The sequence below is a fragment of the Balaenoptera borealis genome (assembly GCF_965194805.1).
Source record: "Balaenoptera borealis genome assembly, chromosome: X".
NCBI classification, from domain to species: domain Eukaryota; kingdom Metazoa; phylum Chordata; class Mammalia; order Artiodactyla; family Balaenopteridae; genus Balaenoptera; species Balaenoptera borealis.
In genome coordinates, this window is record NC_138881.1 from 34,736,972 (window position 1) to 34,759,237 (window position 22,266).

The 22,266-nt window shown below is 45.2% G+C and overlaps 1 protein-coding gene across 1 annotated transcript in view; it reads left to right on the top strand.

Annotated features, from left to right (window-relative positions):
• Window positions 1–22,266, top strand: part of TSPAN7 (tetraspanin 7) — a 140,741-nt gene that overhangs the window by 105,688 nt on the left and 12,787 nt on the right. The window contains exons 2-5 of the mRNA XM_082378252.1: window positions 8,623–8,811; window positions 12,684–12,758; window positions 16,001–16,096; window positions 17,537–17,692. Coding sequence (XP_082234378.1) covers window positions 8,623–8,811; window positions 12,684–12,758; window positions 16,001–16,096; window positions 17,537–17,692 — 516 coding nt within the window. The remainder of the gene's footprint in view (window positions 1–8,622; window positions 8,812–12,683; window positions 12,759–16,000; window positions 16,097–17,536; window positions 17,693–22,266) is intronic.

The window sequence follows — 22,266 nt, forward strand, 5'->3', positions numbered from 1 at the left end:
TTTATAGCAATAAAATCCTACCACAAGAAATAAGAAAAATCTCAAATAAACAATCTAACCTTACACCTAAAGAAACTAGAGAAAGAAGAACAAACAAAACCCAAAGTTAGTAGAAGGAAAGAAATAGTAAAGGTCAGAGCAGAAATAAATGAAATAGAAACAAAGAAAACAGTAGCAAAGATCAATAAAACTAAAAGCTGGTTCTTTGAGTAGATAAACAAAATGGATAAACCTTTATCTAGACTTATCAAGAAAAAGAAGAAGAGGACTCAAATCAAAAAATTAGAAATGAAAAAGGAGAAGTTACAATGGACACCACAGAAATACAAAGCATCATAAGAGACTACTACAAGCAACTCTATGCCAATAAAGTGGACAACCTGGAAGAAATGGACAAATTCTTAGAAAGGTATAACCTTCCAAGACTGACCCAGGAAGAAGTAGAAAATATGAACAGACCAATCACAAGTAATGAAATTGAAACTGTGATTAAAAATCTTCCAACAAACAAAAGTCCAGGACCAGAGGGCTTCACAGGTGAATTCTATCAAGCATTTAGAGAAGAGCTAACACCCATCCTTCTCAAACTCTTCCAAAAAATTGCAGAGGAAGGAACACTCCCAAACTCATTCTATGAGGCCACCATCACCCTGGTACCAAAACCAGACAAAGATACTACAAAAAAAGAAAATTACAGACCAGTATCACTGATGAATATAGATGCAAAAATCCTCAACAAAATACTAGCAAGCGGAATCCAACAACTCATTAAAAGGTCATACACCATGATCAAGTGGGATTTATCCCAGGGATGCAAGGATTCTTCAATATACGCAAATCAATCAAAGTGATACACCATATTAACAAATTGAAGAATAAAAACCACATGATCATCTCCGTAGATGCAGAAAAAGCTTTTGACAAAATTCAACACCTATGTATGATAAAAACTCTACAGAAAGTGAGCATAGAGGGAACCTACCTCAACATAATAAAGGCCATATACGACAAACCCACGGCAAACATCATTCTCAATGGTGCAAAACTGAAAGCATTTCCTCTAAGATCAGGCACAAGACAAGGATGTCCACTCTCACCACTATTATTCAACATAGTTTTGAAAGTCCTAGCCATGGCAATCAGAGAAGAAAAAGAAATAAATGGAATACAAATTGGAACAGAAGAAGTGAAACTATCACTGCTTGCAGATGACATACTATATATAGATAATCCTAAAGATGCCACCAGAAAACTACTAGAGCTAATCAATGAATTTGGTAAAGTTGCAGGATACAAAATTAATACACAGAAATCTCTTGTATTCTTATACACTAACAACGAAAGATCAGAAAGAGAAATTAAGGAAACCATCCCATTCACCATTGCAACAAAAAGAATAAAATACCTAGTAATAAACCTACCTAAGGAGGTAAAAACCTGTACTCAGAAAACTATAAGACACTGATGAAAGAAATCAAAGATGACACAAACAGATGGAGAGATATACCATGTTCTTGGATTGGAAGAATCGATACTATGAAAATGACTATACTCCCCAAAGCAATCTACAGATTCAATGCAATCCCTATCAAATTACCAATGGCATTGTTTACAGAACTAGAGCAAAAAATCCTAAAATTTGTATGGAGACACAAAAGACCCCGAATAGACAAAGCCATCTTGAGGGAGAAAAACGGAGCTGGAGGAATCAGGCTCCCTGACTTCAAACTATATTACAAAGCTACAGTAATCACAAAAACAGAAATATAGATCAATGGACCAGGACAGAAAGCCCAGAAATAAACCCACGCACCTATGGTCAACTAATCTATGACAAAGGAGGCAAGGATACACAATGGAGAAAAGACAGTCTCTTCAATAAGTGGTGCTGGGAAAACTGGACAGCTACATGTAAAAGAATGAAATTAGAACACTCCCTAACACCATACACAAAAATAAACTCAAAATGGATTAAAGACCTAAATGTAACACTGGACACTATAAAACTCTTAGAGGAAAACATAGGCAGAACACTCTATGACATAAATCACAGCAAGATCCTTTTTGACCCAGCTCCTAGAGAAATGGATATAAAAACAAAAATAAACAAATGGGACCTAATGAAACTTAAAAACTTTTGCACAGCAAAGGAAACCATAAACAAGATGAAAAGACAACCCTCAGAATGGGAGAAAATATTTGCAAATGAAGCAACTGACAAAGGATTAATCTCCAAAGTTTACAAGCAGCTCATGCAGCTCAATATCAAAAAATCAAAGAACCCAATCCAAAAATGGGCAGAAGACCTAAATAGACATTTCTCCAAAGAAGATATACAGATTGCCAACAAACACATGAAAGGATGCTCAACATCACTAATCATTAGAGAAATGCAAATCAAAACTACAATGAGGTATCACCTCACACTGGTCAGAATGGTCATCATCAAAAAATCTACAAACAGTAAATGCTGGAGAGGGTGTGGAGAAAAGGGAACCCTCTTGCACTGTTGGTGGGAATTTAAAGTGATACAGCCACTATGGAGAACAGTATGGAGGTTCCTTAAAAAACTAAAAATAGAATGACCATACGACCCAGCAATCCCACTACTGGGCATATGCCCTGAGAAAACCATAATTCAAAAAGAGTCATGGACCACAATGTTCATTGCAGCACAATTTACAATAGCCAGGACATGGGAGCAACCTACCTGTCCATCGACAGACGAATGGATAAAGGAGATATGGCACATATATACAATGGAATATTACTCAGCCATTAAAAAGGAACAAAATTGGGTCATTTGTTGAGTCTGTCATACAGAGTGAAGTAAGTCAGAATGAGAAAAACAAATATCGTATATTAACGCATATATGTGGAATCTAGAAAAATGGTACAGATGAACCGGTTTGCAGGGCAGAAATAGAGACACAGGTGTAGAGAACAAATGTATGGACACCAAGGGGGGAAAGCGGTGGGGGGGGGTGCTGGTGGTGGGATGAATTGGGTGATTGGGATTGACATGTATACACTGATGTGTATAAAACTGATGACTAATAAGAACCTGCTGTATAAAAAATAATAAAATTAGATTTTAGGAAAAGGCTACAAATGAACTTATCTATAAAAGAAATAGAGTTACAGGTGTAGCAAACAAACTTATGGTTATGGGGGCAGGGTAAGGGGTAGGGGAGTTATATAAATTGGGAGATGGGGATTGACACATACACACTAGTATATAGAAAATAGATATCTAGTAAGGTCCTACTGTATGGCACAGGGAACTCTACTCATACTCTCTAATGGCCTATATGGGAAAAGAATCTTAAAAAAGAGTGGCTATATGTATATGTATAAGTGATTCACTTTGCTGTACACCTGAAACTAACACAATATTGTAAATCAACTATACCTCAATAAAAATTTTATAAATAAATAAACAAACAAAGGAACAGGAAAACGCCTCTGGGAGTGTGAGAAGGACGAAAGTGTTATATCCCTCGCTCCTCTCCGAGGATCAGGAAGCTGTAAGGACAGGAGGGAGACTTCCCAGCATTTGTGGTGCTGACCTGGCAGGGGCAAGGGGACTTATTTCTCTTTGCTACCTGCTCCTCCTGTATCTACTTCAGGATGAACATCAACCTCAGTAAGTCTCTTCCAGAGCGTTTCAGACACATCTTGGTACAGTGGCAACCCCACCTGTAGTTTTCTTTCAGTGTAATTTTCAAGTAATGTGAACAATCACACCAAACCTTTTCTAGCTCTGATTCTAGTTTTTTCAGCCTCCTCACCAAGCCTAAATTAGTAGTAGCCAGAGGTACTCTGCTTTCCATATATTTCGAGCTGTGTTGCAAGAAAATGTCAAGCCACCATGAGATGCTGGGAGTTAAAAGAGACCAAGAGACTTAGCCTGGCTGCTGCTGGTGGGCGCCAGGCCTGCCCTCCTGGCTTGTGGTTGAGGCGGGAGCCTGTAAGGTGGCAGGGCCTTCACCAGGCCACTTGCGTGGTTTATCTACGGGCTCTGATCTGTCTCCTCCTTGGCCACACTGTTGGCTGCTTGCTAATTGGTTCTTCTGAGAAGGAAGCAAAACTTCCGTGAGAAAGCCAAAATCGGTGACACACTGCTTGATTTCGGAATTTGAGGTCTCTGAAGATCTGAGACGCAAAATTGCTTTGGCGAGCTCTGAACCCACTCATTCATCGCACCCCAGAGCAGGAGAGGTCAAGAGAACCTGTCCTTTACTTTGCACTCCGTGGGTGCTCATCAAGGCACATGTAGGGGTGAGTGTTGCTGTGTGTGTTAACAGGAACCAAGAAAAAAAATCCTGCAGACCACAATGACTTTTGTCTTTGGCTTGTCTTTGTATGTTTCTTATCCTTGGTAAGAAGCATTATTATAGTAGGAAAAATGTGAATAAGTACTTGTTTATTGTGTTTTGTGGCTCTTTAGCCCTTTGCTTGTAGTTTTTTCCCTCCAACTGCCTGGCAATTTCTTCCAAGACTCACCCCAAGTCCACCACCAGTACCACCACGAAATATGGCTTTCCTCACTTCAGGGTGCACTGTGGCCCAACCTTTTCCTCCCTTGTCTGTTTATTTTCTTCTTCTTTCTCCTTAGCACTGTTATTTTCCCCCGATTATGATGCCTGCTCAGATGGGCATTCTACCATTTCCTCAGAGATGTCCGGAGGGTATAGCAGGTGGATGGCTAACATGAAACTTCTCCCCCTTTAACTCTACAATCAGGTGCTGGTTCATTCATGCAGCAGACATGTACTGGGCATTGACTGTACACAAAGCCCAGAGCTCCTGCTTTTGAGGGGCTCGCGGTCCTGGACGTGCATGGGAGGGGGATGGGGCGCAGCATGATGATGGCATATTTCCAAGTAAGTTCTGTTTAAGGAGGCTGGGAGGAGGGTGTCCAGGGTACCCTAAGAGTTTAGGATGTAGACAGGTAGTGATAGGAGGGGTAAGGGTTCTAGGTCAGAGGATCATCACGAGCAAAGGTTGAGAAGCAGTAAAGTACAGGAAGCACACAGAGGACGACTCCGTTTTCCTGGAAGTACATAGAGTTGACAAAGACTAGTGAGGAAGATGAGGCTAAGGAGGTGGGTCTGGGCTGTGCAGAAGGACTTGCCTCTGTGGAGTTCAGGCTTCCAAACACAGAGCTGGCCCATCGGGAATGTTTGAGTAGAAGAAGAGCAACATTGGAGAAGGACTTTCCTCTCTGGCTGGTTTTTAGATTCCTGGCACACAGGTGCTGGAAGGGGCTGGTCTATCCCAGTCTCTACCTCATTCAGAGGAGGAGTTCCTTAGAGGATGTCTGAGTTGGTCAAGGTCAAAACATTGGGTGGCTTTTTTCCCAAGCAATATGGTGCCCACAGTGTTGTGTTTGTTTGCACCCACTGGCAATCTTTAAGAGGCACCCTTGGAGGTCTGCAAAAATAGTCTTTTTGCAAAAAAAAAAAAAAGAATATTTGTGTAATTTACATTATATGAACATTCTAACAAGTTGACATCATAGGCTTTGTACTTTCCATGAGGAGAGGTTTTACACACAAAGCGATGACTGCATTTGCAGAAATTATTTTTTGAAAGAAAAGGAATAAAAATGTTAATATTGTTTGCCTTAAAAGCAGGATTTGTGTTAACTTTGACATACTGCATATAATCTTTGTTAGGGTAGTAAGTGAACTTCATGAAATTACTGGTGACAGAAATATAATATCGGACTCTTATACTTGGTGAGTAATAGACACTTTCATTAAAGCCATTGTGTTCCAATAATGACTGACAATAGTAGAGTATAGAATGCAGCTACTCAGTGTATGTCTGAAAGGTTACTGAATCTTTGGGGGCAGTCATATGAAATTGCAGGTGTCTGGATGAGACATATTCAGCCTAAACAATGAGTAGTTTAAATTTTTTGGTTTTGTTCAGTACACTTACATTGTAATATTTACAGCTTTAGGCAGTTAATGCCAGAGAGGGAAGTAGGGGAGAAAGATTCTCTTTGGTTTCATGTTAAGTTACCTCTCAGTATTTACCTGATGGAGAAGTTTTGTCCTTTCTACCTAATGTTCACTGCATTCTTACCCCTAATGAGTAGAGAGTTGACTCTTAAATTTTGATTTTAGTGGAGGAAAAGCATTTTGTTTCCATTTTGAGGAGTATGGCAGAGGTGTTCAAGGAAGGTACTTTCTTTAGCAACCACCAGGTGTCAGTACAGGACTTGGAGCTCTTGGCAACAAATGCATTCTTGGTTTTCCTAACTCACTTAAGGCCATGCCCATTTTGACTTTTCAAAGGCGGTAGACCTCCACTGGGCCACTTTCTCCCAAATATTAGTGTCAAACACTTTCTCCTCAAGACTGCATCACATTCCTTCACCTTTGCCTTGTAAAAGTAGCACAAGTTCCTCGACCTTTTTCTGCTTTAAAGCTTTTAATTCTGTCTTTCACGGTGATGGTTCTACAAAGTAGGGAGGCTGTCGGGATAGGGGTAGGGGAGTTTCACGAAGCTCTTGTTGCTTCCACTGATCCCATCCCCCAAACCGGTGGAGCCCACTCTCGGCTGATATGGGGAAAGGTGGAGGGTCTGTTCTTTTTCCTGCACAGAGAAACAATCTGATGGTGGAGCTTGATGGCTCCAAACTGCAGAAGGAAGTGTACAGAGAGAAGCTCCTAGGCATCTCCATTGGCCCAGCCATTTGCTTCCTCGTGTAGTGGTATGTGTTCACGTACGGACATTAAGGAAGTGTGTTTGTTGACTGACAGGGGAAACCTTGGAGAGGCGGGTATTGATTTGTGTCATACAGGTTTTCACCAGTTTCTCATCTTGCCTCCTCACTTTTTTTTTTTTAACATATAAATAAATAAATAAATCATTTTCTTACATTCTCTTCCATTATTGGTTATTACAAGATAATTGAATATAGTTCCCTGTGTTATACAGTAGGTCCTTGTTGTTTATTTTATATATAGTGGTGTGTATCTGTTAATCCCAAACTCCTAATTTATCCCCCATTTTCCCCTTTGGTATCATAAGTTTGCTTTCTCTATCTGTCAGTCTGTTTCTGTTTTGTAAATAAGTTCATTTGTATCATCTTTAGATTCCACATGTAAGTGATATTATATGATATTTGTCTTTCTCTGTCTGACTTACTTCACTCGGTATGATCATCTCTAGGTCCATCCATGTTGCTGCAAATGGCATTACTTCGTTCTTTTTTATTTGCCTCCTCACTCGAATAGGCAGGCCGCACAGGGAGCCGAGGCATTTGGTGTGGGGCATCGGGGGACAGGGTGGGAGAAACTGGGGAAGGGCTTCCTTGGACATCCAAGCTTTTTTCGAGCCTCATAAGATGTCAGAAGTGGTGGCAGCTGGAGGGATGTCAGTTCGAATGAGCTGCTCAGCTGTTGGTAAACTTAGGGAGAGACGGGCTGGGGAGCTAGAGACACAAAGTCAGCCACTGGCTTCAGCAGCTAAGGCTCCTGGGGTGTGTGGCCTGCAGGGGATGGAGAGTCAGGCATGGCGCGCAGCTCCAAGTCTATGCCCTGAAGTAAGGGCCCGAGTGATGCAAGGCTCTGTGGTTCAGACACACTGTGGGGATTTCCTTCGGGCCGATCAGCGCGACTTGACAAATTGTAGTACAGCTAATCCCAGGCACTATTCAGATTCTTCTGTCGTTTTACAGTGAATAAAATATTGTAAATAAGGCAGCACATCAATAGGGATTCAAAAATAGTTTCAATATTTTGCTTTTGTAGAGATTTTCGTCATGATAGTCAAAGAAGATCACCTTGTTCTTGAAAACATCACGTAGGATATCCTTAAAATATTCCATATACACACATGCCATTGAAGAGGGCGGCTGACATTCTTACTGGAGTCATGCCCAGCTCTGCGTTGAGCAGCAGCTCCCAGACCAGATCCGGGAAGGCTCTCAGACCTGTATTAGGATGTACTTACTTACTTACTTATTTATTTATGGCTGTGTTGGGTCTTCGTTGCTGTGCGCAGGCTTTCTCTAGTTGCGGCGAGTGGGGGCTACTCCTCGTTGCGGTGCACGGGCTTCTCATTGCGGTGGCTTCTCTTATTGCAGAGCACGGGCTCTAGGCACGCGGGCTTCAGTAGTTGTGGCACACGGGCTCAGTAGTTATGGCTCGCGGGCTCTAGAGCACAGGCTCAGTAGTTGTGGCACACGGGCTTAGTTGCCCCACGGCATGTGGGATCTTCCCAGACCAGGGCTCGAACCCGTGTCCCCTGCATTGGTAGGAGGATTCTTAACCACTGCACCACCAGGCAAGTCCCTAGGATGTACTTTTTAAGCAGCTTTTTTTTTTTAAAGTTATTTAGTGTTGGCTTGACTTACAGTTGATATGGTACCTGCATATGGGATTGTGTAAGGGACAGATCTAGTTGTCCAAAATCAAAGTGTCTTTACTGTGTGGTGGCTTTAGTTCATGGACTCTGGCCTCTCCCACTGCTTCAGGGAATCCTACAGCAAGTGCCTGCTTGCTCCCGGAAACTGGAGTCTTCAGATTCCGGCCACATTGCTCTGTGTTGATTCTCACCTCTCTCAGCAGCAGTCTCACACTTCTCACTCCTGCTTCTTTTCAGATCACTGGAGTGATCCTGCTGGCCGTTGGAGTCTGGGGCAAACTCACTCTGGGCACCTATATTTCCCTTATTGCCGAGAACTCCACAAATGCTCCCTATGTGCTCATCGGAACTGGCACCACTATTGTCGTGTTTGGCCTGTTTGGATGCTTTGCCACATGCCGTGGTAGCCCATGGATGCTGAAACTGGTGAGTAGGTCACAATATAATACTACTTTCTGATTCTGTTTTGTAAAAATAGAAATCACGTGAAAGCAAAGTGGCCCTTCTTGAAGCCACAGACGAGTCCTTAATAGTCATTGACTCTAATTTTAGTCCAGGCTTTTACCTAACCCACCCTTTAATCCCCTAGAGGGAGAAACAACCCCAGATACAGCCTGACACAAAAACAATCCCGTCCTGGTCCCTCAAGGTAGATGATGACAAAGCAGTGGCCAGCGGTTCTAATAAGCCATTTATAGCCTCGTGGCAAGATGCCCTGTTCCAGTTTTGAATTCTATCTTAGAAATCTTTTCAAGCATGTGATGTGCAGCCTTGGTGGGTGAGGCAGCACCCTGAACATAAGCAGCCTTTCACGTCCAAGTTCCCAGTGGAGAAATACTTTTCTGCGTCCTTGAGCTGGGCTCTGCTGGGATGCGCGGGCATGCTCTCCTCTACGCCTGCGCAGCCTGGATCCGTGCGGTGGGAGTTGAGCTAAGCCAGAGCTTCCCCACTCAACAGAGGGTTGCTGTGGGGCCAAGGACCAGTGCTGGGTACCTTTACTCTAATAGGACAGACACAGCAGTGATGTTTCCCAAAGGGTAAGGATAGGCTGTTGAAAGGCTGCTGCTGCAAGTCTTAACTTTCTGGTAGACCAGTTGCCTAATTCTCTAGTCTCTTGCCCATGTTTTTTTCATTAATAAGAGTTTATGTGGAAGGCTTTCATAGATAAAAGGCAGCAAGGGCCTCTCCTCAAAAGAAAATTTTGTTTAAAAGGATTTCTTTCAGACGTCTTGTTCTCTGAAACGGGAGAGTGGAGATTCCCTTGGTGCTGGGTGGCCCGTCCTTTCTTGTTTAGCCCTAGATTGTAGTAACCCATAATACCATCTAGTGACAGATACGGGTGTGAGGGTGATTCACTCCAAAGGAAGCACCTTCCAAATAGGCACTGGTCAGTCTCTTTGTTGGCAACCTGATGGAGGTCGTGCTTGATTTGGCCATTTTCTGTCCTGAAGACCATACGGGAAGCTGATACCCTGGCCACAGCTAATCCTTCCAGGTTGGTGGAAAAGCCGTAGTGAGACCATATGGAGGCACTTCTGCTGCTGTCACCTCCACTAGCACTGTGAGTCTACCTTCTAGTACTTCTCATAGGCGCTAGTGTTTCCTTTGGTCTAGTGTTGTAGTTTTCAACTTTGATCAGTGCCTGAGTCACCTGGGCAGCTTTTTAAAAACACCTCTGCCAGAGGTCCACCCCCAGCCAATGGAACCAGAAGCTATGGCGGTCAGGATCTGGCTTCACATTTTCTGAAAGCTCTCCAGGGGTGCTATTGCACAGCCAGTGCTGAGACCCTCTTCTTCAGTACAGTGAGTAGCAAGGGAAGAATTAACTCCAGAGGCATGGAAAACAAAGACTGCTAAAAATCCATCTGTCCAAACAAGAAGGGAAGAGACCTGGAGACCTGACTGACCCTGATGCTCACTGGCTTAAGTCTTGAGGGGCAAGGATGTAACCTCTTTGGGCCTTTGTCCCCATTTATGAAAGTACAGTATTGGACTAACCCACCAAGGTTTCTTCCAGCCCAAAGACTATGACTGAAGCAGGCAGAAGTGGGCATGCAACAATGGAACAGTCATCTCTGGCTTCTTCTGAAGGTTTCATACCATGCTGCCATTTTCTCCTGACAGTTGTGAGCTTACTAGCAAGTGACCCTTTTGGCGAGTAGAGAAGTTTGGGGGGCTTGGTGTTGGTTTTGGTCTTCTAAAAGCTATCATTTAGTTCCTTTTACCCGCTCGATGTTGTCCTGTGTGCATACTCCATTTTATTTATTCCTCACCACCGCCATAAAATTCAGGTTGTGTTTTCATGTTATGTGATAAAGACTTGGGGGTGAAATACCTTGTCCAAGTTCACACAACTAATGTTGAGAGCTGGGACGGGAAACCAGATAGGTTTCTTTCCAAAGCCAGGACTATTTCTACTACAGTATTTTCATTTGGAGAAAACTCGAACCCTGCCACCTGGATTTAATACAGGCTCTCCCCAGCAGGCCTTCTGAAGGAGCAGCAACTCTCCTCTGGAAGCTTCCAGAAGCAGAGAGCCTCCCAGGGACGTGAAACTGCTGATCTAGCTGAACAGAGCAGAAGTCACTTGATTAGCTGTCCATCTAAAATCTTACAGTCCTCATTTAACCTCATTAATTGCAAAACAATTGAAAATAACTCTTTTCACTTTATGGAGGCCCAGAACCGTGGCCTCTTTCCTAAGAGCTACACCACAGAATCAAAAGTTCTTTCTCCCACCTGCCTGCTGATGGTTACTTTCTCACAGGACTTTCTGGTGGAGTCTAGGCCTGGGGTGAGAGCCTCCCTAGAGTAAATTGTGCTTCTAATTGCATTTTGTACCAAGTTGAGAGAGAGAAGTCGTGTACTTGGAGCCTTCTATTCATAACTGTGTGTTTGATACTTTAGTGTCTGTGCTTTCAGTGTGCGGAGAGACTTTTATTAATATTTTGAACGAAACCAGCATTTTAAGGCAGTATTTCCTCCTTTGAATGTATGTGCCCCTGGCTGAGAAAAATAATTTATGATCCCATGCACACATATATACTTTACAAGACACATGTACACTTTACAAGTAAGCAGTGTGGCCGCGTGCAGTGTACTCAAATTCCAGGGCATCACCAAGGGCCATTCCCGACATTCGGGAGCGTTGTATTTCATTTTGAGATGAGAAGAAGCAGATTCTAAGACATATGCCTCGTAGGAGAGGAATCAATTCTCTTTCCTTTTATCTGCTTTTCAGTCACAAAAATGGAAACCCTTAATGTCTCAGAAGTACCATATAATATCCCTGAACTTAGGCACTTGCACGCACGCGCACACACACACACAATCGACTTGGAAAGTACAGGAAGCATGAAATGTGTAAGAAGCACTGGGGGTTTTAGATGCTTGCGAACATTGTTCGTCAGCAACAGAGCTGATTTGCTTTTCAAAAGGCTATCAACTCCACAGAACAAGAGAGGTAAGCGACCCACTTCTGCGGGTGCCGCATTCAGGCCCTAGTGAGGAAGGGTATCACGTCGGCCTGTGCACATCTGGGCCGCCCTGTCAGAATGCGAGGGATACAACTCCAAAGGAAGGGGGTTTGAAGCCACTTCACAGGAGATGTGCTTAAGGAAACAGGAGGGGTTGCCCGAACTGAGAGAAGCAGCCGGGTCCCTCCATGGCTGTATTCACACAGACGAAGGGTCGTGGCGTGGAAGAGAGGTCAGTCTGGTTCTGGCGTCTCCTGAAAGCAGATCCAACACCAGTAAGTGGAATTTACAAGTAGGCAGACTGTGGCCAAGCGGAAGAAGCCTTTCTAGCAATCGGAACAGTTTAAAACCCGAATGAGCTGCAAGGGATGGGCGGGTGGAGGGGGTGGTCTCAGCTGGCAGACGCCAGGTGACCCTGGTGAGGAAAGTGGTCTAAAGGACTCACAGACAGGGTGGAACTGTGTCCTGTGCCCTCCAGACTACTTTCTACCTCGAGGAGCCCAACATTAAGAATAGTGGATACTTAGCTGTAAAAAGCCCTTCCAGATTTCTCCTGGTTAAGCTGAGCTGACAGGCACGATGCCGGTCCCTGGATGCGCTGTCCTCAGCCCGTGTGCCCCCAAATGCTTACGCATGTTAAACAGACACATGCTTCTATGGAGGCTCGTATGGGAACATCTGGAGAAGAGGATTTTTCCACTTTTCCTTCTAGGGAATATGACGACTTGTCTAATTCCCCCTGACAAGAAGGGACCTAGCCCAAAGAAGCACTCTTCTTCCCCCCGCCATATCTGACTGTGCCCCTGTCCACTTGCTTTGCAGTATGCCATGTTTCTGTCTCTGGTGTTCCTGGCTGAACTCGTGGCTGGCATTTCCGGGTTTGTGTTTCGTCACGAGGTGAGTATACACCAAGTGGAGAACTCAGTTCAAGGGTCTCTGGGAGGAGGATTTTTTTTTTTAAACGTCTTGGAATGTGTAAAGGATGCAGAGAAGCTAGCTGGCATCTCCAGTGGTATTTGCTAGTTTCCAAATGCCATGGACCATGAGCTGAAATGCCCAGAAAATTCTACAGGCGGGAATTTCGCCAAACCTGAAACCTTAGCTGTTGACCCTCACTCTATTTCTTTATATAGCTGTTGCATGAAAGGATTCTCCGCCTTGTTGGGTTTTTTTTAAATTAATTTATTTATTTTTGGCTGCGTTGGGTCTTCGTTGCTGCGCACGGGCTTTCTCTAGTTGCAGCGAGCGGGGGCTACTCTTCGTTGCGGTGCGCGGGCTTCTCATTGCGGTGGCTTCTCTTGTTGCGGAGCACAGGCTCTAGGCGCACGGGCTTCAGTAGTGTGGCACGTGGGCTCAGTAGTTGTGGTTCACGGGCTCTAGAGCGCAGGCTCAGTAGCTGTGGCGCATGGGCTTAGTGGCTTCGCGGCATGTGGGATCTTCCCGAACCAGGGATTGAACCCGTGTCCCCTGCATTGGCAGGCGGATTCTTAACCACTGCGCCACCAGGGAAGTCCTTCCTCCTTGTTTTAAAAAAGTGACCTTCCATATAGATTAAATACTTTAAAAGTAGCCACTTCAGCAAGGCACAAGTGTATATCCGTATATCAAGATTTCTCAGAGGCCAGAGGCAAGCCAAACAAGTCGTTGGCCAAAGGCAAAGTGCTACATTTCCCCTAAGCAGCCTGTGCTCTCCTGTCTCTTCCCCAGAGGCCCTGCGGGGTGCCCCCTGCCGCCCGGGGGTAAAATCCACACCCCAGTGGTGAGGAGCCCTGTGGCTTCGCTTGGTGGTGTGGGAAAAGGAGAGAAGACAGTCATGATCAAAAACCCCTACAGGGCTTCCCTGGTGGCGCAGTGGTTGAGAATCTGCCTGCTAATGCAGGGGACACGGGTTCGAGCCCTGGTCTGGGAAGATCCCGCATGCCGCGGAGCGGCTGGGCCCGTGAGCCACGGCTGTTGAGCGTGCGCGTCTGGAGCCTGTGCTCCACAATGGGAGAGGCCACGACAGTGAGAGGCCCGCGCACCGCGATGAGGAGTGGCCCCCGCTTGCCGCAACTAGAGAAAGCCCTAGCACAGAAACGAAGACCCAACATAGCAATCAATCAATAAATAAATCTTTAAAAAAAAAAAAAACCCCTACAAAGCTGTGCTTTGTTTTCTATTTACATGTAAAATTTGAGATTTCTACAGCTGGGGAAAATTATTTTGAATCCGGTTTTGCGATCAAAACTGCTAGTTTCAAGGACACTCCCACCTGTCCTTTGTCACATGTGGCCATCCTTCCATGTCCTGTCACTGAGGCTGCTCTATTTGGACAACGTATAGATGCTAATGCAGGGACAAGCTGCTCTCATGCTGTCTGTAGCTGCCGTGGTATCACTTTTCAGATGTGTATACTGATGATAGGTCAGAAAGTGTATACGCTACAGTACAGTTCTGGTTTAACTCCCCACTCCCCAAGTTCATTATTGTTCCCTGTAAATAACAGTAAAGATAGAAGCAGCTACACATGTGTTAGAATGGAAAGAAATAGCAAGATGGAGGTGGGAAAGTCAGTGAGGTCGAGTGTGATAACTGTAGCTCTTGAAGTCTGGCATCACCTGTTTCCAGGCCCTGCCTTTGTGCTTGGCCAAGTCAAGTTCCCAGTGAGCCTGCCTTAGGCGCTTTCTGCCCCCTCTTCCCCTTTACCAGATGTGGCTTCTCAGATGCCAAGACGGACTTCTAGAACCATTTCATGTGGGCACTGCATCCAGAGTTAGATCCCCCATTCTTATTCTCAGCTGAGGTAAAACCTGATGAAGTCACGGCCTAGAGGTGCCCCCGATGCATGTGTGAACCCCAGGCCCAGCCTGGCTCGCTCCAACCTGAGCCCTTGCCTACTTCCTTCCCATGTGCTGCTGGGACCGGGCTCCACGTAGGGGTTTTCTCTTCATGGTTCCTGATACCTAGGACCTGAACATCCTCACCTGCCTAACCTCTTTTCACTGAAAAACCACTTAGGGAAGTGGTGGCTAGGGGTTGCAGTGCCACTCTTTGGCCACCAGTAGCGGTCTTGAGTTTGGCTAAAGAGTCAAACACACATGATGAGAATAGGTCACAACCTAGCAGCATTGACTGAGAAGGATACAGTAAAGGAAACATAGCTTGCAGGCAGGGCAGCTGTGGGCTTGTTTCTTCAGTGGGAGTCCTCAAAGTGGTCCAGGCTCTAGTCTGTGTAGGCCTGCCCATGCCTAAGAGACGATGCACGTGCAATGAAACGAGAGGACACAGCTGGGTGTGGCAACCACCTTGGCTTAGAAGCTCCATGTAAATAGTGTCTCTTTATCTCTTGTAACTGTCCGATGGGCATAGCGTCCAGTATCTCAGCAAGGAACGCGCCTAGTTAGAAGAGTCACCATATTTAGCCCTAAGCTTCCCACCAGGTAATTACTGTCATTTGCTGAAGTCCAGGCCAGAGTCATTTCACCAATCAGGGGGCACTTTTTACCATAAGCGGGGTTGCCTGGTAACATACCTGATGCTCCGCCTTCAGCAGGTTTCCAGGGAAACAGAACTTGAAAGATAACCCAAGGTCAAATGTGTTCACAGAGAAGGAGAAAGGGTTTTGTTAACCATTTATTAACAAGTAAAGTCCATGTCCTTTACCCTCTTTTTTTCATCTCAGTAAAGACAGGTAAGTGAAAGCTGGTTTTGCCCCACTCCTGTATGGTAGACTAGGGATCTGATTCTGGTCAAAACATTGGTCTTCCTGCCCGCCCCACACACAATGGCCTGTCCTTTGGCATTCTTCTGAGTAAGGGCAGAAAAAGTTATAGAAAGAAAGGCAGTAACCAATTCCAAGAAAATAACTAGAAAACCATCACAGCCCTTTCCGAATCTGACTAGCCACCTCAGTGGCTCATTTAACTAGGCAGGGTTCCTCTGGATTGGGGGTAAGGGAACATTTTTTTAAACTCCTGCGCTAACAAACCCCTTGGCCAATCTTCTGAGCTCTTTTGTCTCAGAAAACAGGGCATGCCCTCCCTGGCCTACATTTATTCGGAGACTTTCAGAAGAGGCTATTTTGGGGTGGAAGTTGGTACGAATCTGTGTCCATCTGGGCTGCAGTGGACCAGAACCACATCGCTCCTTGTCTTCCCTAGATCAAGGACACCTTCCTGAGGACTTACACTGAGGCCATGCAGAATTACAATGGCAACGACGAGAGGAGCCGGGCGGTGGATCACGTGCAGCGCAGCGTAAGTGCCAGGAAGGAGATGGGGCTGGCAGTGGCCTGCGAGGTCGGGCCTTGGACTTGTGGGCTGCCAGTGACGCTAGACTGGCAGTGTTTGCTCTTGATCCCCACTCTCCGCCTCTTGGCCCAGTTCCCTTTCCAACAGTGGACATCCAGTACTTTTTCAGGGTCCAGGGATCCAGGTGATTAGTGGCAAGAAGGACCACTCCCTCCGGTTTGCTTTTCATCCGTAAGGATGTGAGCATCCCAAGGAGAGCTAGTTTGCCCTTAAAACCTGAAGCCTTGGAACAGTGAGTGTAGGACAGCCTGACTTCGAGTTGGCTCCCTAAGACCAGCCTTCTGGAAAGGGTGTCTTGAGGCTGGGCGGAGAGCTCAGGTGAGCTGTGTTCACCGGCTTGGGCGGTGCAGTGGGGTTGGAGAGCCGATCTCAGAGCAACTGAGGATCCTGCAGGCGTGTGAATGGCCTAGGCTGCCTGGTGCTTCGCAGAGGATATGAGGAAAGTAGTTGTTTCCTGCCTGGAGGTGCTCTGGAAGCCTGACTGCCTGTCAGGATCATCTGGAAAGGTTTTCGGTTGAGGGGTATCTTTTATTGTTGTGTTGTTTCGTTTTTACTTCAGAAGCAGTATTTTTAATTTTATGTTTTTGGTAATTTATTTTGGTAGAATCTCAAAGTTACCCAGAAAAACTGCAGGAATAGTACAAGGAGCTGTACCCCTTTTACCCAGATTCACCAATTAATGATATATTTTGCCCCATCTGCTTCAGTATCCTCTATGTCAGCAGTTGGCACATCTTTGCTGTAAAGCATCAAGTGGTAACTATTTGAGGCTTTGAAGGCCATGCAGTCTCTGTCACAACTACTCAACTCTGCCTTTGTAGCACAAAATCTGCCCTAGACAACAGGTAACACAGAGGCACAGCTGTGTCCCAGTAATACTTGATTTACAAAACCAGATAGCTGGTGGGCTGTAGTTTACCAACACCAACTCTCTCTCTTCCTCCATGTGCATCTTTTTTTTCCCCCTAAACCATTTATGTACGTATTAGTACAGATCTTGGGGAGAGCTTTCTAAAACCATTTTGGCCTCAGCTCCCCATCGACAGTCCTGATTCAGTAGACCTCTACGTCTGTCTCTTTAGCAGCACCTAATCACGCAGGTGATTTTGATGCTTAGCCAGGCCAGAGAGCAGCTGCTTGGCTTTGGGAGGTGGAAACCAACGCGATATGGCGTCTAGGACTCACTTCGTTCGCTGAGTTCACGTGGGTATGCCAGTGAGTAGAATTGTTAGTGGAGCTTCAGCTCATCTTGACTCACCAAAGCTGTGCCTGTCGACTTAGGGCCTGGGCCCATGTTTTTCTTTTAAAAGCTGCAAGGCGCTGAGTGCAGAGACCACAGTGCCTTTGATCTGCCACACTTAATTCTTTTCCTTTCCCCGTTAACAGCTGAGCTGCTGTGGGGTGCAGAACTACACCAACTGGAGCACCAGCCCCTACTTTCTGGAGCACGGCATCCCCCCGAGTTGCTGCATGAACGACACCGATTGTAATCCCCAGGATCTGCACAACCTGACCGTGGCCGCCACTAAAGTGAACCAGAAGGTACTCGCTCCCTCTTGGCCCTGATGGGACTCAGTGGTGAATGTTTGGGGAGGGCTTTTGTGTCTCTGTGAAATTATGACAAATAGGTTAGAAATGGTAGTCTTGGAGAGAGTCAGGAATCTTCCCTTGTGGTTCTAAAGGCTTCTGTTTTTTTTTTTTTTTAATTTAATAGCTACTCTTTTTATTTATTTATTTATTTATTTATTTATTTTTAGCTGTGTTAGGTCTTCGTTTTGTGCGAGGGCTTTCTCTAGTTGCGGCAAGCGGGGGCCACTCTTCATCGTGGTGCGGGAGCCACTCTTCATCGCGGTGCGCGGGCCTCTCACTATCGCGGCCCCTCCCGTTGCGGGGCACAGGCTCCAGACGCGCAGGCTCAGCAGTTGTGGCTCACGGGCTCAGTTGCTCCGCAGCATGTGGGATCTTCCCAGACCAGGGCTCGAACCCGTGTCCCCTGCATTGGCAGGCACATTCTCAACCACTGCGCCACCAGGGAAGCCCTTCCCTTGTGGTTCTTTCTGGCCAGGGAGAGTCACTTGGGCTGCCCACTTCTGAAGGAGAAAGCCGTGCCTCAGCGAGACTCTACGAGGCATAGTTAGGAAGGGTTAGCAAGTGGTTCCTGTTGACCCTGATGCTGATGTCAGGGAATGTGGCCTTTCTTCCTTCTGGGTGTCTGTCTTCTGCTTAATATGCTTTCGAAACATGAAATCATTCCCAGCTGGGTGCCAGTCCTCAGCGGAAAGAGGGAGTCGAGTTGACAGACAGCATCTGCTTCTGAGAGGAGGGCGGCCTTGATTTTAGGGACTTCACTGCATTGGGAAAAGAAATCAACAACTTCAACTCACTCTCAACATCCTGACTCCCAAAGAAATTAGAGAAAAAAAAACTGGCCAAGAGAAATTTGAAAGTTAGTACATAGTAGAAATGAGGGAAATGAAACTTAGGTAGAGAAAAGGAAAATCAATTCTGTATTCCACTCTGCAGAGAAACTGATGAAGACATGATACAGCTGTGTGTGAGGGCTATCTATTCTTAAACATTTAGGGAAATGCCAGATAGAAACTATGTCTTGCTGAAACAAAAGGGAGAAAAAAAACCCTACTGTTGAGTTTACCTGTGGTTATGCCGCCATCAGGTAAATTTTCTTTTCTTACTAAGGTAAAGTTCTAGTTTTCTTTTCTGGCCACGCTGCACGGCACGTGGGATCTTAGTTCCCTGACCAGGGATCGAACCCGTGCCCCCTGCAGTGGAAGCTTGGAGTCTTAACCGTTGGACTTCCCTGGAGTCTTAACCAGGGAAATCCCAAAGTTCTAGTTTTCTAAGGTCTTCAAAATTCTAGGGGATCTGGGCCAACTACTGAATAATTCACAGAAGATAGCCATCCTTTCAAGACAAGAATGTTAAGATGGTTTCTATATTTTGCCCATGTAATGTTGGTATTTGTAGCAGAACCCCTGCAAGGCATTGTTGCCACATTCTGGAAGCTCATTTTGTCATTCTGGGTTTATTACTTGGCTGTTGGTGTGGTGAGATAAGATGTTCAGTACAGACAGCTTCTTGTGTGAGCTAAGAGAACATCTGTTCCGACTGGAATTTTTTATGAACCCAAAGTTTGAGGCCTCCTTCGCCTCTCATCAGCAAGGTGACTTCTGGTTTCTTCACGGACACCTCCACTGAGCATCCGTATATGTCATTATGCTGCCATTTTATGAAGTGCTGAGCAGACCTGGCGCTCAGTGGATGCTCCGGTGTATAGAAGGCAAGACGTGCCTTATGGAGTGAGATATTGGCACAGCAGAGCCTCAGGAGGCCCTTTGTAGAGGCAGCAATCATCAACCTTGATAAAAGCCTTCTTTCTAAAAGAAAATTTCACCCAAACTACTTCTTTTGTGAAAGTTGAGGGCTTCGAAGTCAGGACCACAGGGTCTGGAGTCAGACTGCAGTTTAAATTCTGGCTCAGCCACTTGCTGGTTGTGTGATCTTGATCAAGTTACTTAACCTTTCTCAGCCTTGTTCTTCTCATCTGTAAAATGGAGAGAATAACAGTTCTTGCCCCTTAGGATTGATAGGAGAATTGAATGAGATAAAGTATCTAAAGCACAGCGCATGGCAGAGAGTAAGGACAAGATGAACGTTAACTGTAATGTTAAATGGTAGCTGTGGTGTAAATGTCACGACAATAACGGTGATGTTTGTCTTCCACCCTATCACACTGTGCCTTTTATTGGAAATGATGCAGCAGGTCCTTGTAGGGAGGGTCTTTTGTTTGTATTCAAAAGCAGGCTTAGAGGCAGATCCTATAGTGATTTCCAGAAAGATAGGGGAGCATTTTTTCACTTCACTGATAACCTACAAATTGGCCTCACTCCCAGCCTCCCCCCTGACAATCCTACTTTACATTTTCCTGGGTACCTCAAATACCTGGAAGAGATACTTCTCTCCCACTTGCCTTTTACCCTCCAGCCTGGCTCCCTCTGTGGAGAGAAAGTGAATGAAAACTGAAATTTGCCTAGGAAGTTTCATTAGATATTCTCATTTAATGCCCACCTGCACTTCACAGACAAATTATTTCCCAGGCCTGAGTCTGTGACACCTCATCTATAAAAGGTAAGCAAGGCGGATGGGGTGGAGATGTGTAGTGATAGTAGATGCTCATAAAGATTAGCCTCCCCAAACTGACTCCCTCCCCCAGGAAGATTAACTCCCACCATGTCCTAGTTCTGTGGAATCCTGTTATATAAAATACATGTATTCTAAATCCCCATAGATCTTTTAGTGTCTTGAACCCTGTGCCCCGATAGCACAGAAAGGTGGCTCTTGGCTCTTACCTGGCAGCCTGAGAAACCCACCTTGTACAAATCACTGGCAGAGAGCAGGAAGGAGGTGAGAGCGGTTAAGCAGGATATTTATCGTTTCGTTTTGAGGACAGCTTTGATTTTGGTTTTGCTAAGCACGATGATCAAACGTCCACAGGTTCAGTTAGCTAATAGCATTGACTGACCCCTACCCCCTAGGAATTCCTCGCCTTTTTTTTAAAAGAGCCAGGGCAAGAGGAAGAGAGTTATTCTGGTTGGCAGCTCCAGAGGTACCTCCTCCCAGTACCTGCCTGGAAGCAGCCATGCTACTCCTGCTACTGAAAAGCCTGCCACTTGCAGGTGTTTCCCATCAGAGGCCCTGTTGATTTAGACTTGCTGAGAGGGTGAGCGAATTACCTGTTCTGTTTCTGGGTGTTTCCTAGGACATTTAGCAGGTCTCTGTAGATTGATCTCACACCTGACAATCAGGCTTTCCTTTTAGGAAATTAAAAGAGATCGTTGTGGGTAGATAAGAGAATTTTCGGGGAGAATTTGAGGTGGAAGACAAACGTGCACTGGGGTTGTAGGATCAAAGCAGTTCGGGCAGTCTGCAGAGCTAGGCTGAGACCTGGAAAATGGGCTTGTGGGTCCATAGAGTGAATAACAGAGAAAAAGCTGGAGAAGGAAAGCATTTATTGCAACCTGGGTCTTGTATCGTTTAAACAACAATGAAGAAGCTAAATCACTTTCATCTTCTCACCTTAAGTAACTCTCTTACTGCTATAATTTATTAATTTGCTCTCTGTTTAGAGTGAAAAAGAGTGGAGGAACTTTTCTTAGCGAAGAGTGCTTCTCAAACTTTAATGGGCACGTGAAACATCTGGAGATATTGTTAACATTCGTTAAAACTCATTAAAAATGGGTAACCCCGGGACCTGGCAGATTCTGATTCAGTAGGTCTGGAGTGAGGTCTCAGATTCTGCGTTTCTAACAAAATCCCCAGTAATGCTGCTGCTGCTGCTGTTAGCAAAACCCCACTGCGGGGAGCAAGGTTTAGAGAGAACGATTTTGCCACAGTTGTACCAATGCCAGGCCCTTACTTCATTTTTCTGTTTTCTCTTACTGGTTGGAGTGGGCTTTTCCAAAAAAATGTGACTGACTCTGATTTCTACTCCATTGTAGGAGATTTCATACTTTAGAAAAACATATTCACCTTATGTGTAGAATTAAAGTTCACAGCAAAAACAAAAAAACAGAAAAAAAAACCCTATTCCCCCCCCCCCAAAACAAACAAAAACACCTATCCCAAACTATTTTGCAGAGTAAGAAAATAGCCCACCTCACTTCTCTCTGGTTTTTATCACTGGGTTTGTGTTTCCATATTTTGAGCTGATGTAACACTGGCGGTGGTCTGAACTTCATTCCCTGGCCCGAGCATTGCTGTGGGGAGGAGATACAGCAGTGAACGATGACCAGCACAGAAAAACTCTATCTTAGCTGCTGCCATTTGGGAAAGTGCTAGAATATCCACCTCTCTTCTGGCTTTGACTTCTTCCTAACCAGAACTGACTTTCTTTCCACTACCTTTTGGAAAATAGTGTGATATATAGTTTCACTAGTAGAAATGAAATCAGTGAGCAAGCTTCTCCTATAAAGAGAGAATCAAATTGCAAAACTTCCCATGAGCAATAATGCATTTCCTTTCCCACCCCTGCCCCGGCCTTCAAATTTGCATCAGGTAACTAAGGAGCATAGTTTGTCCATTGCATTGAAAACATGTAT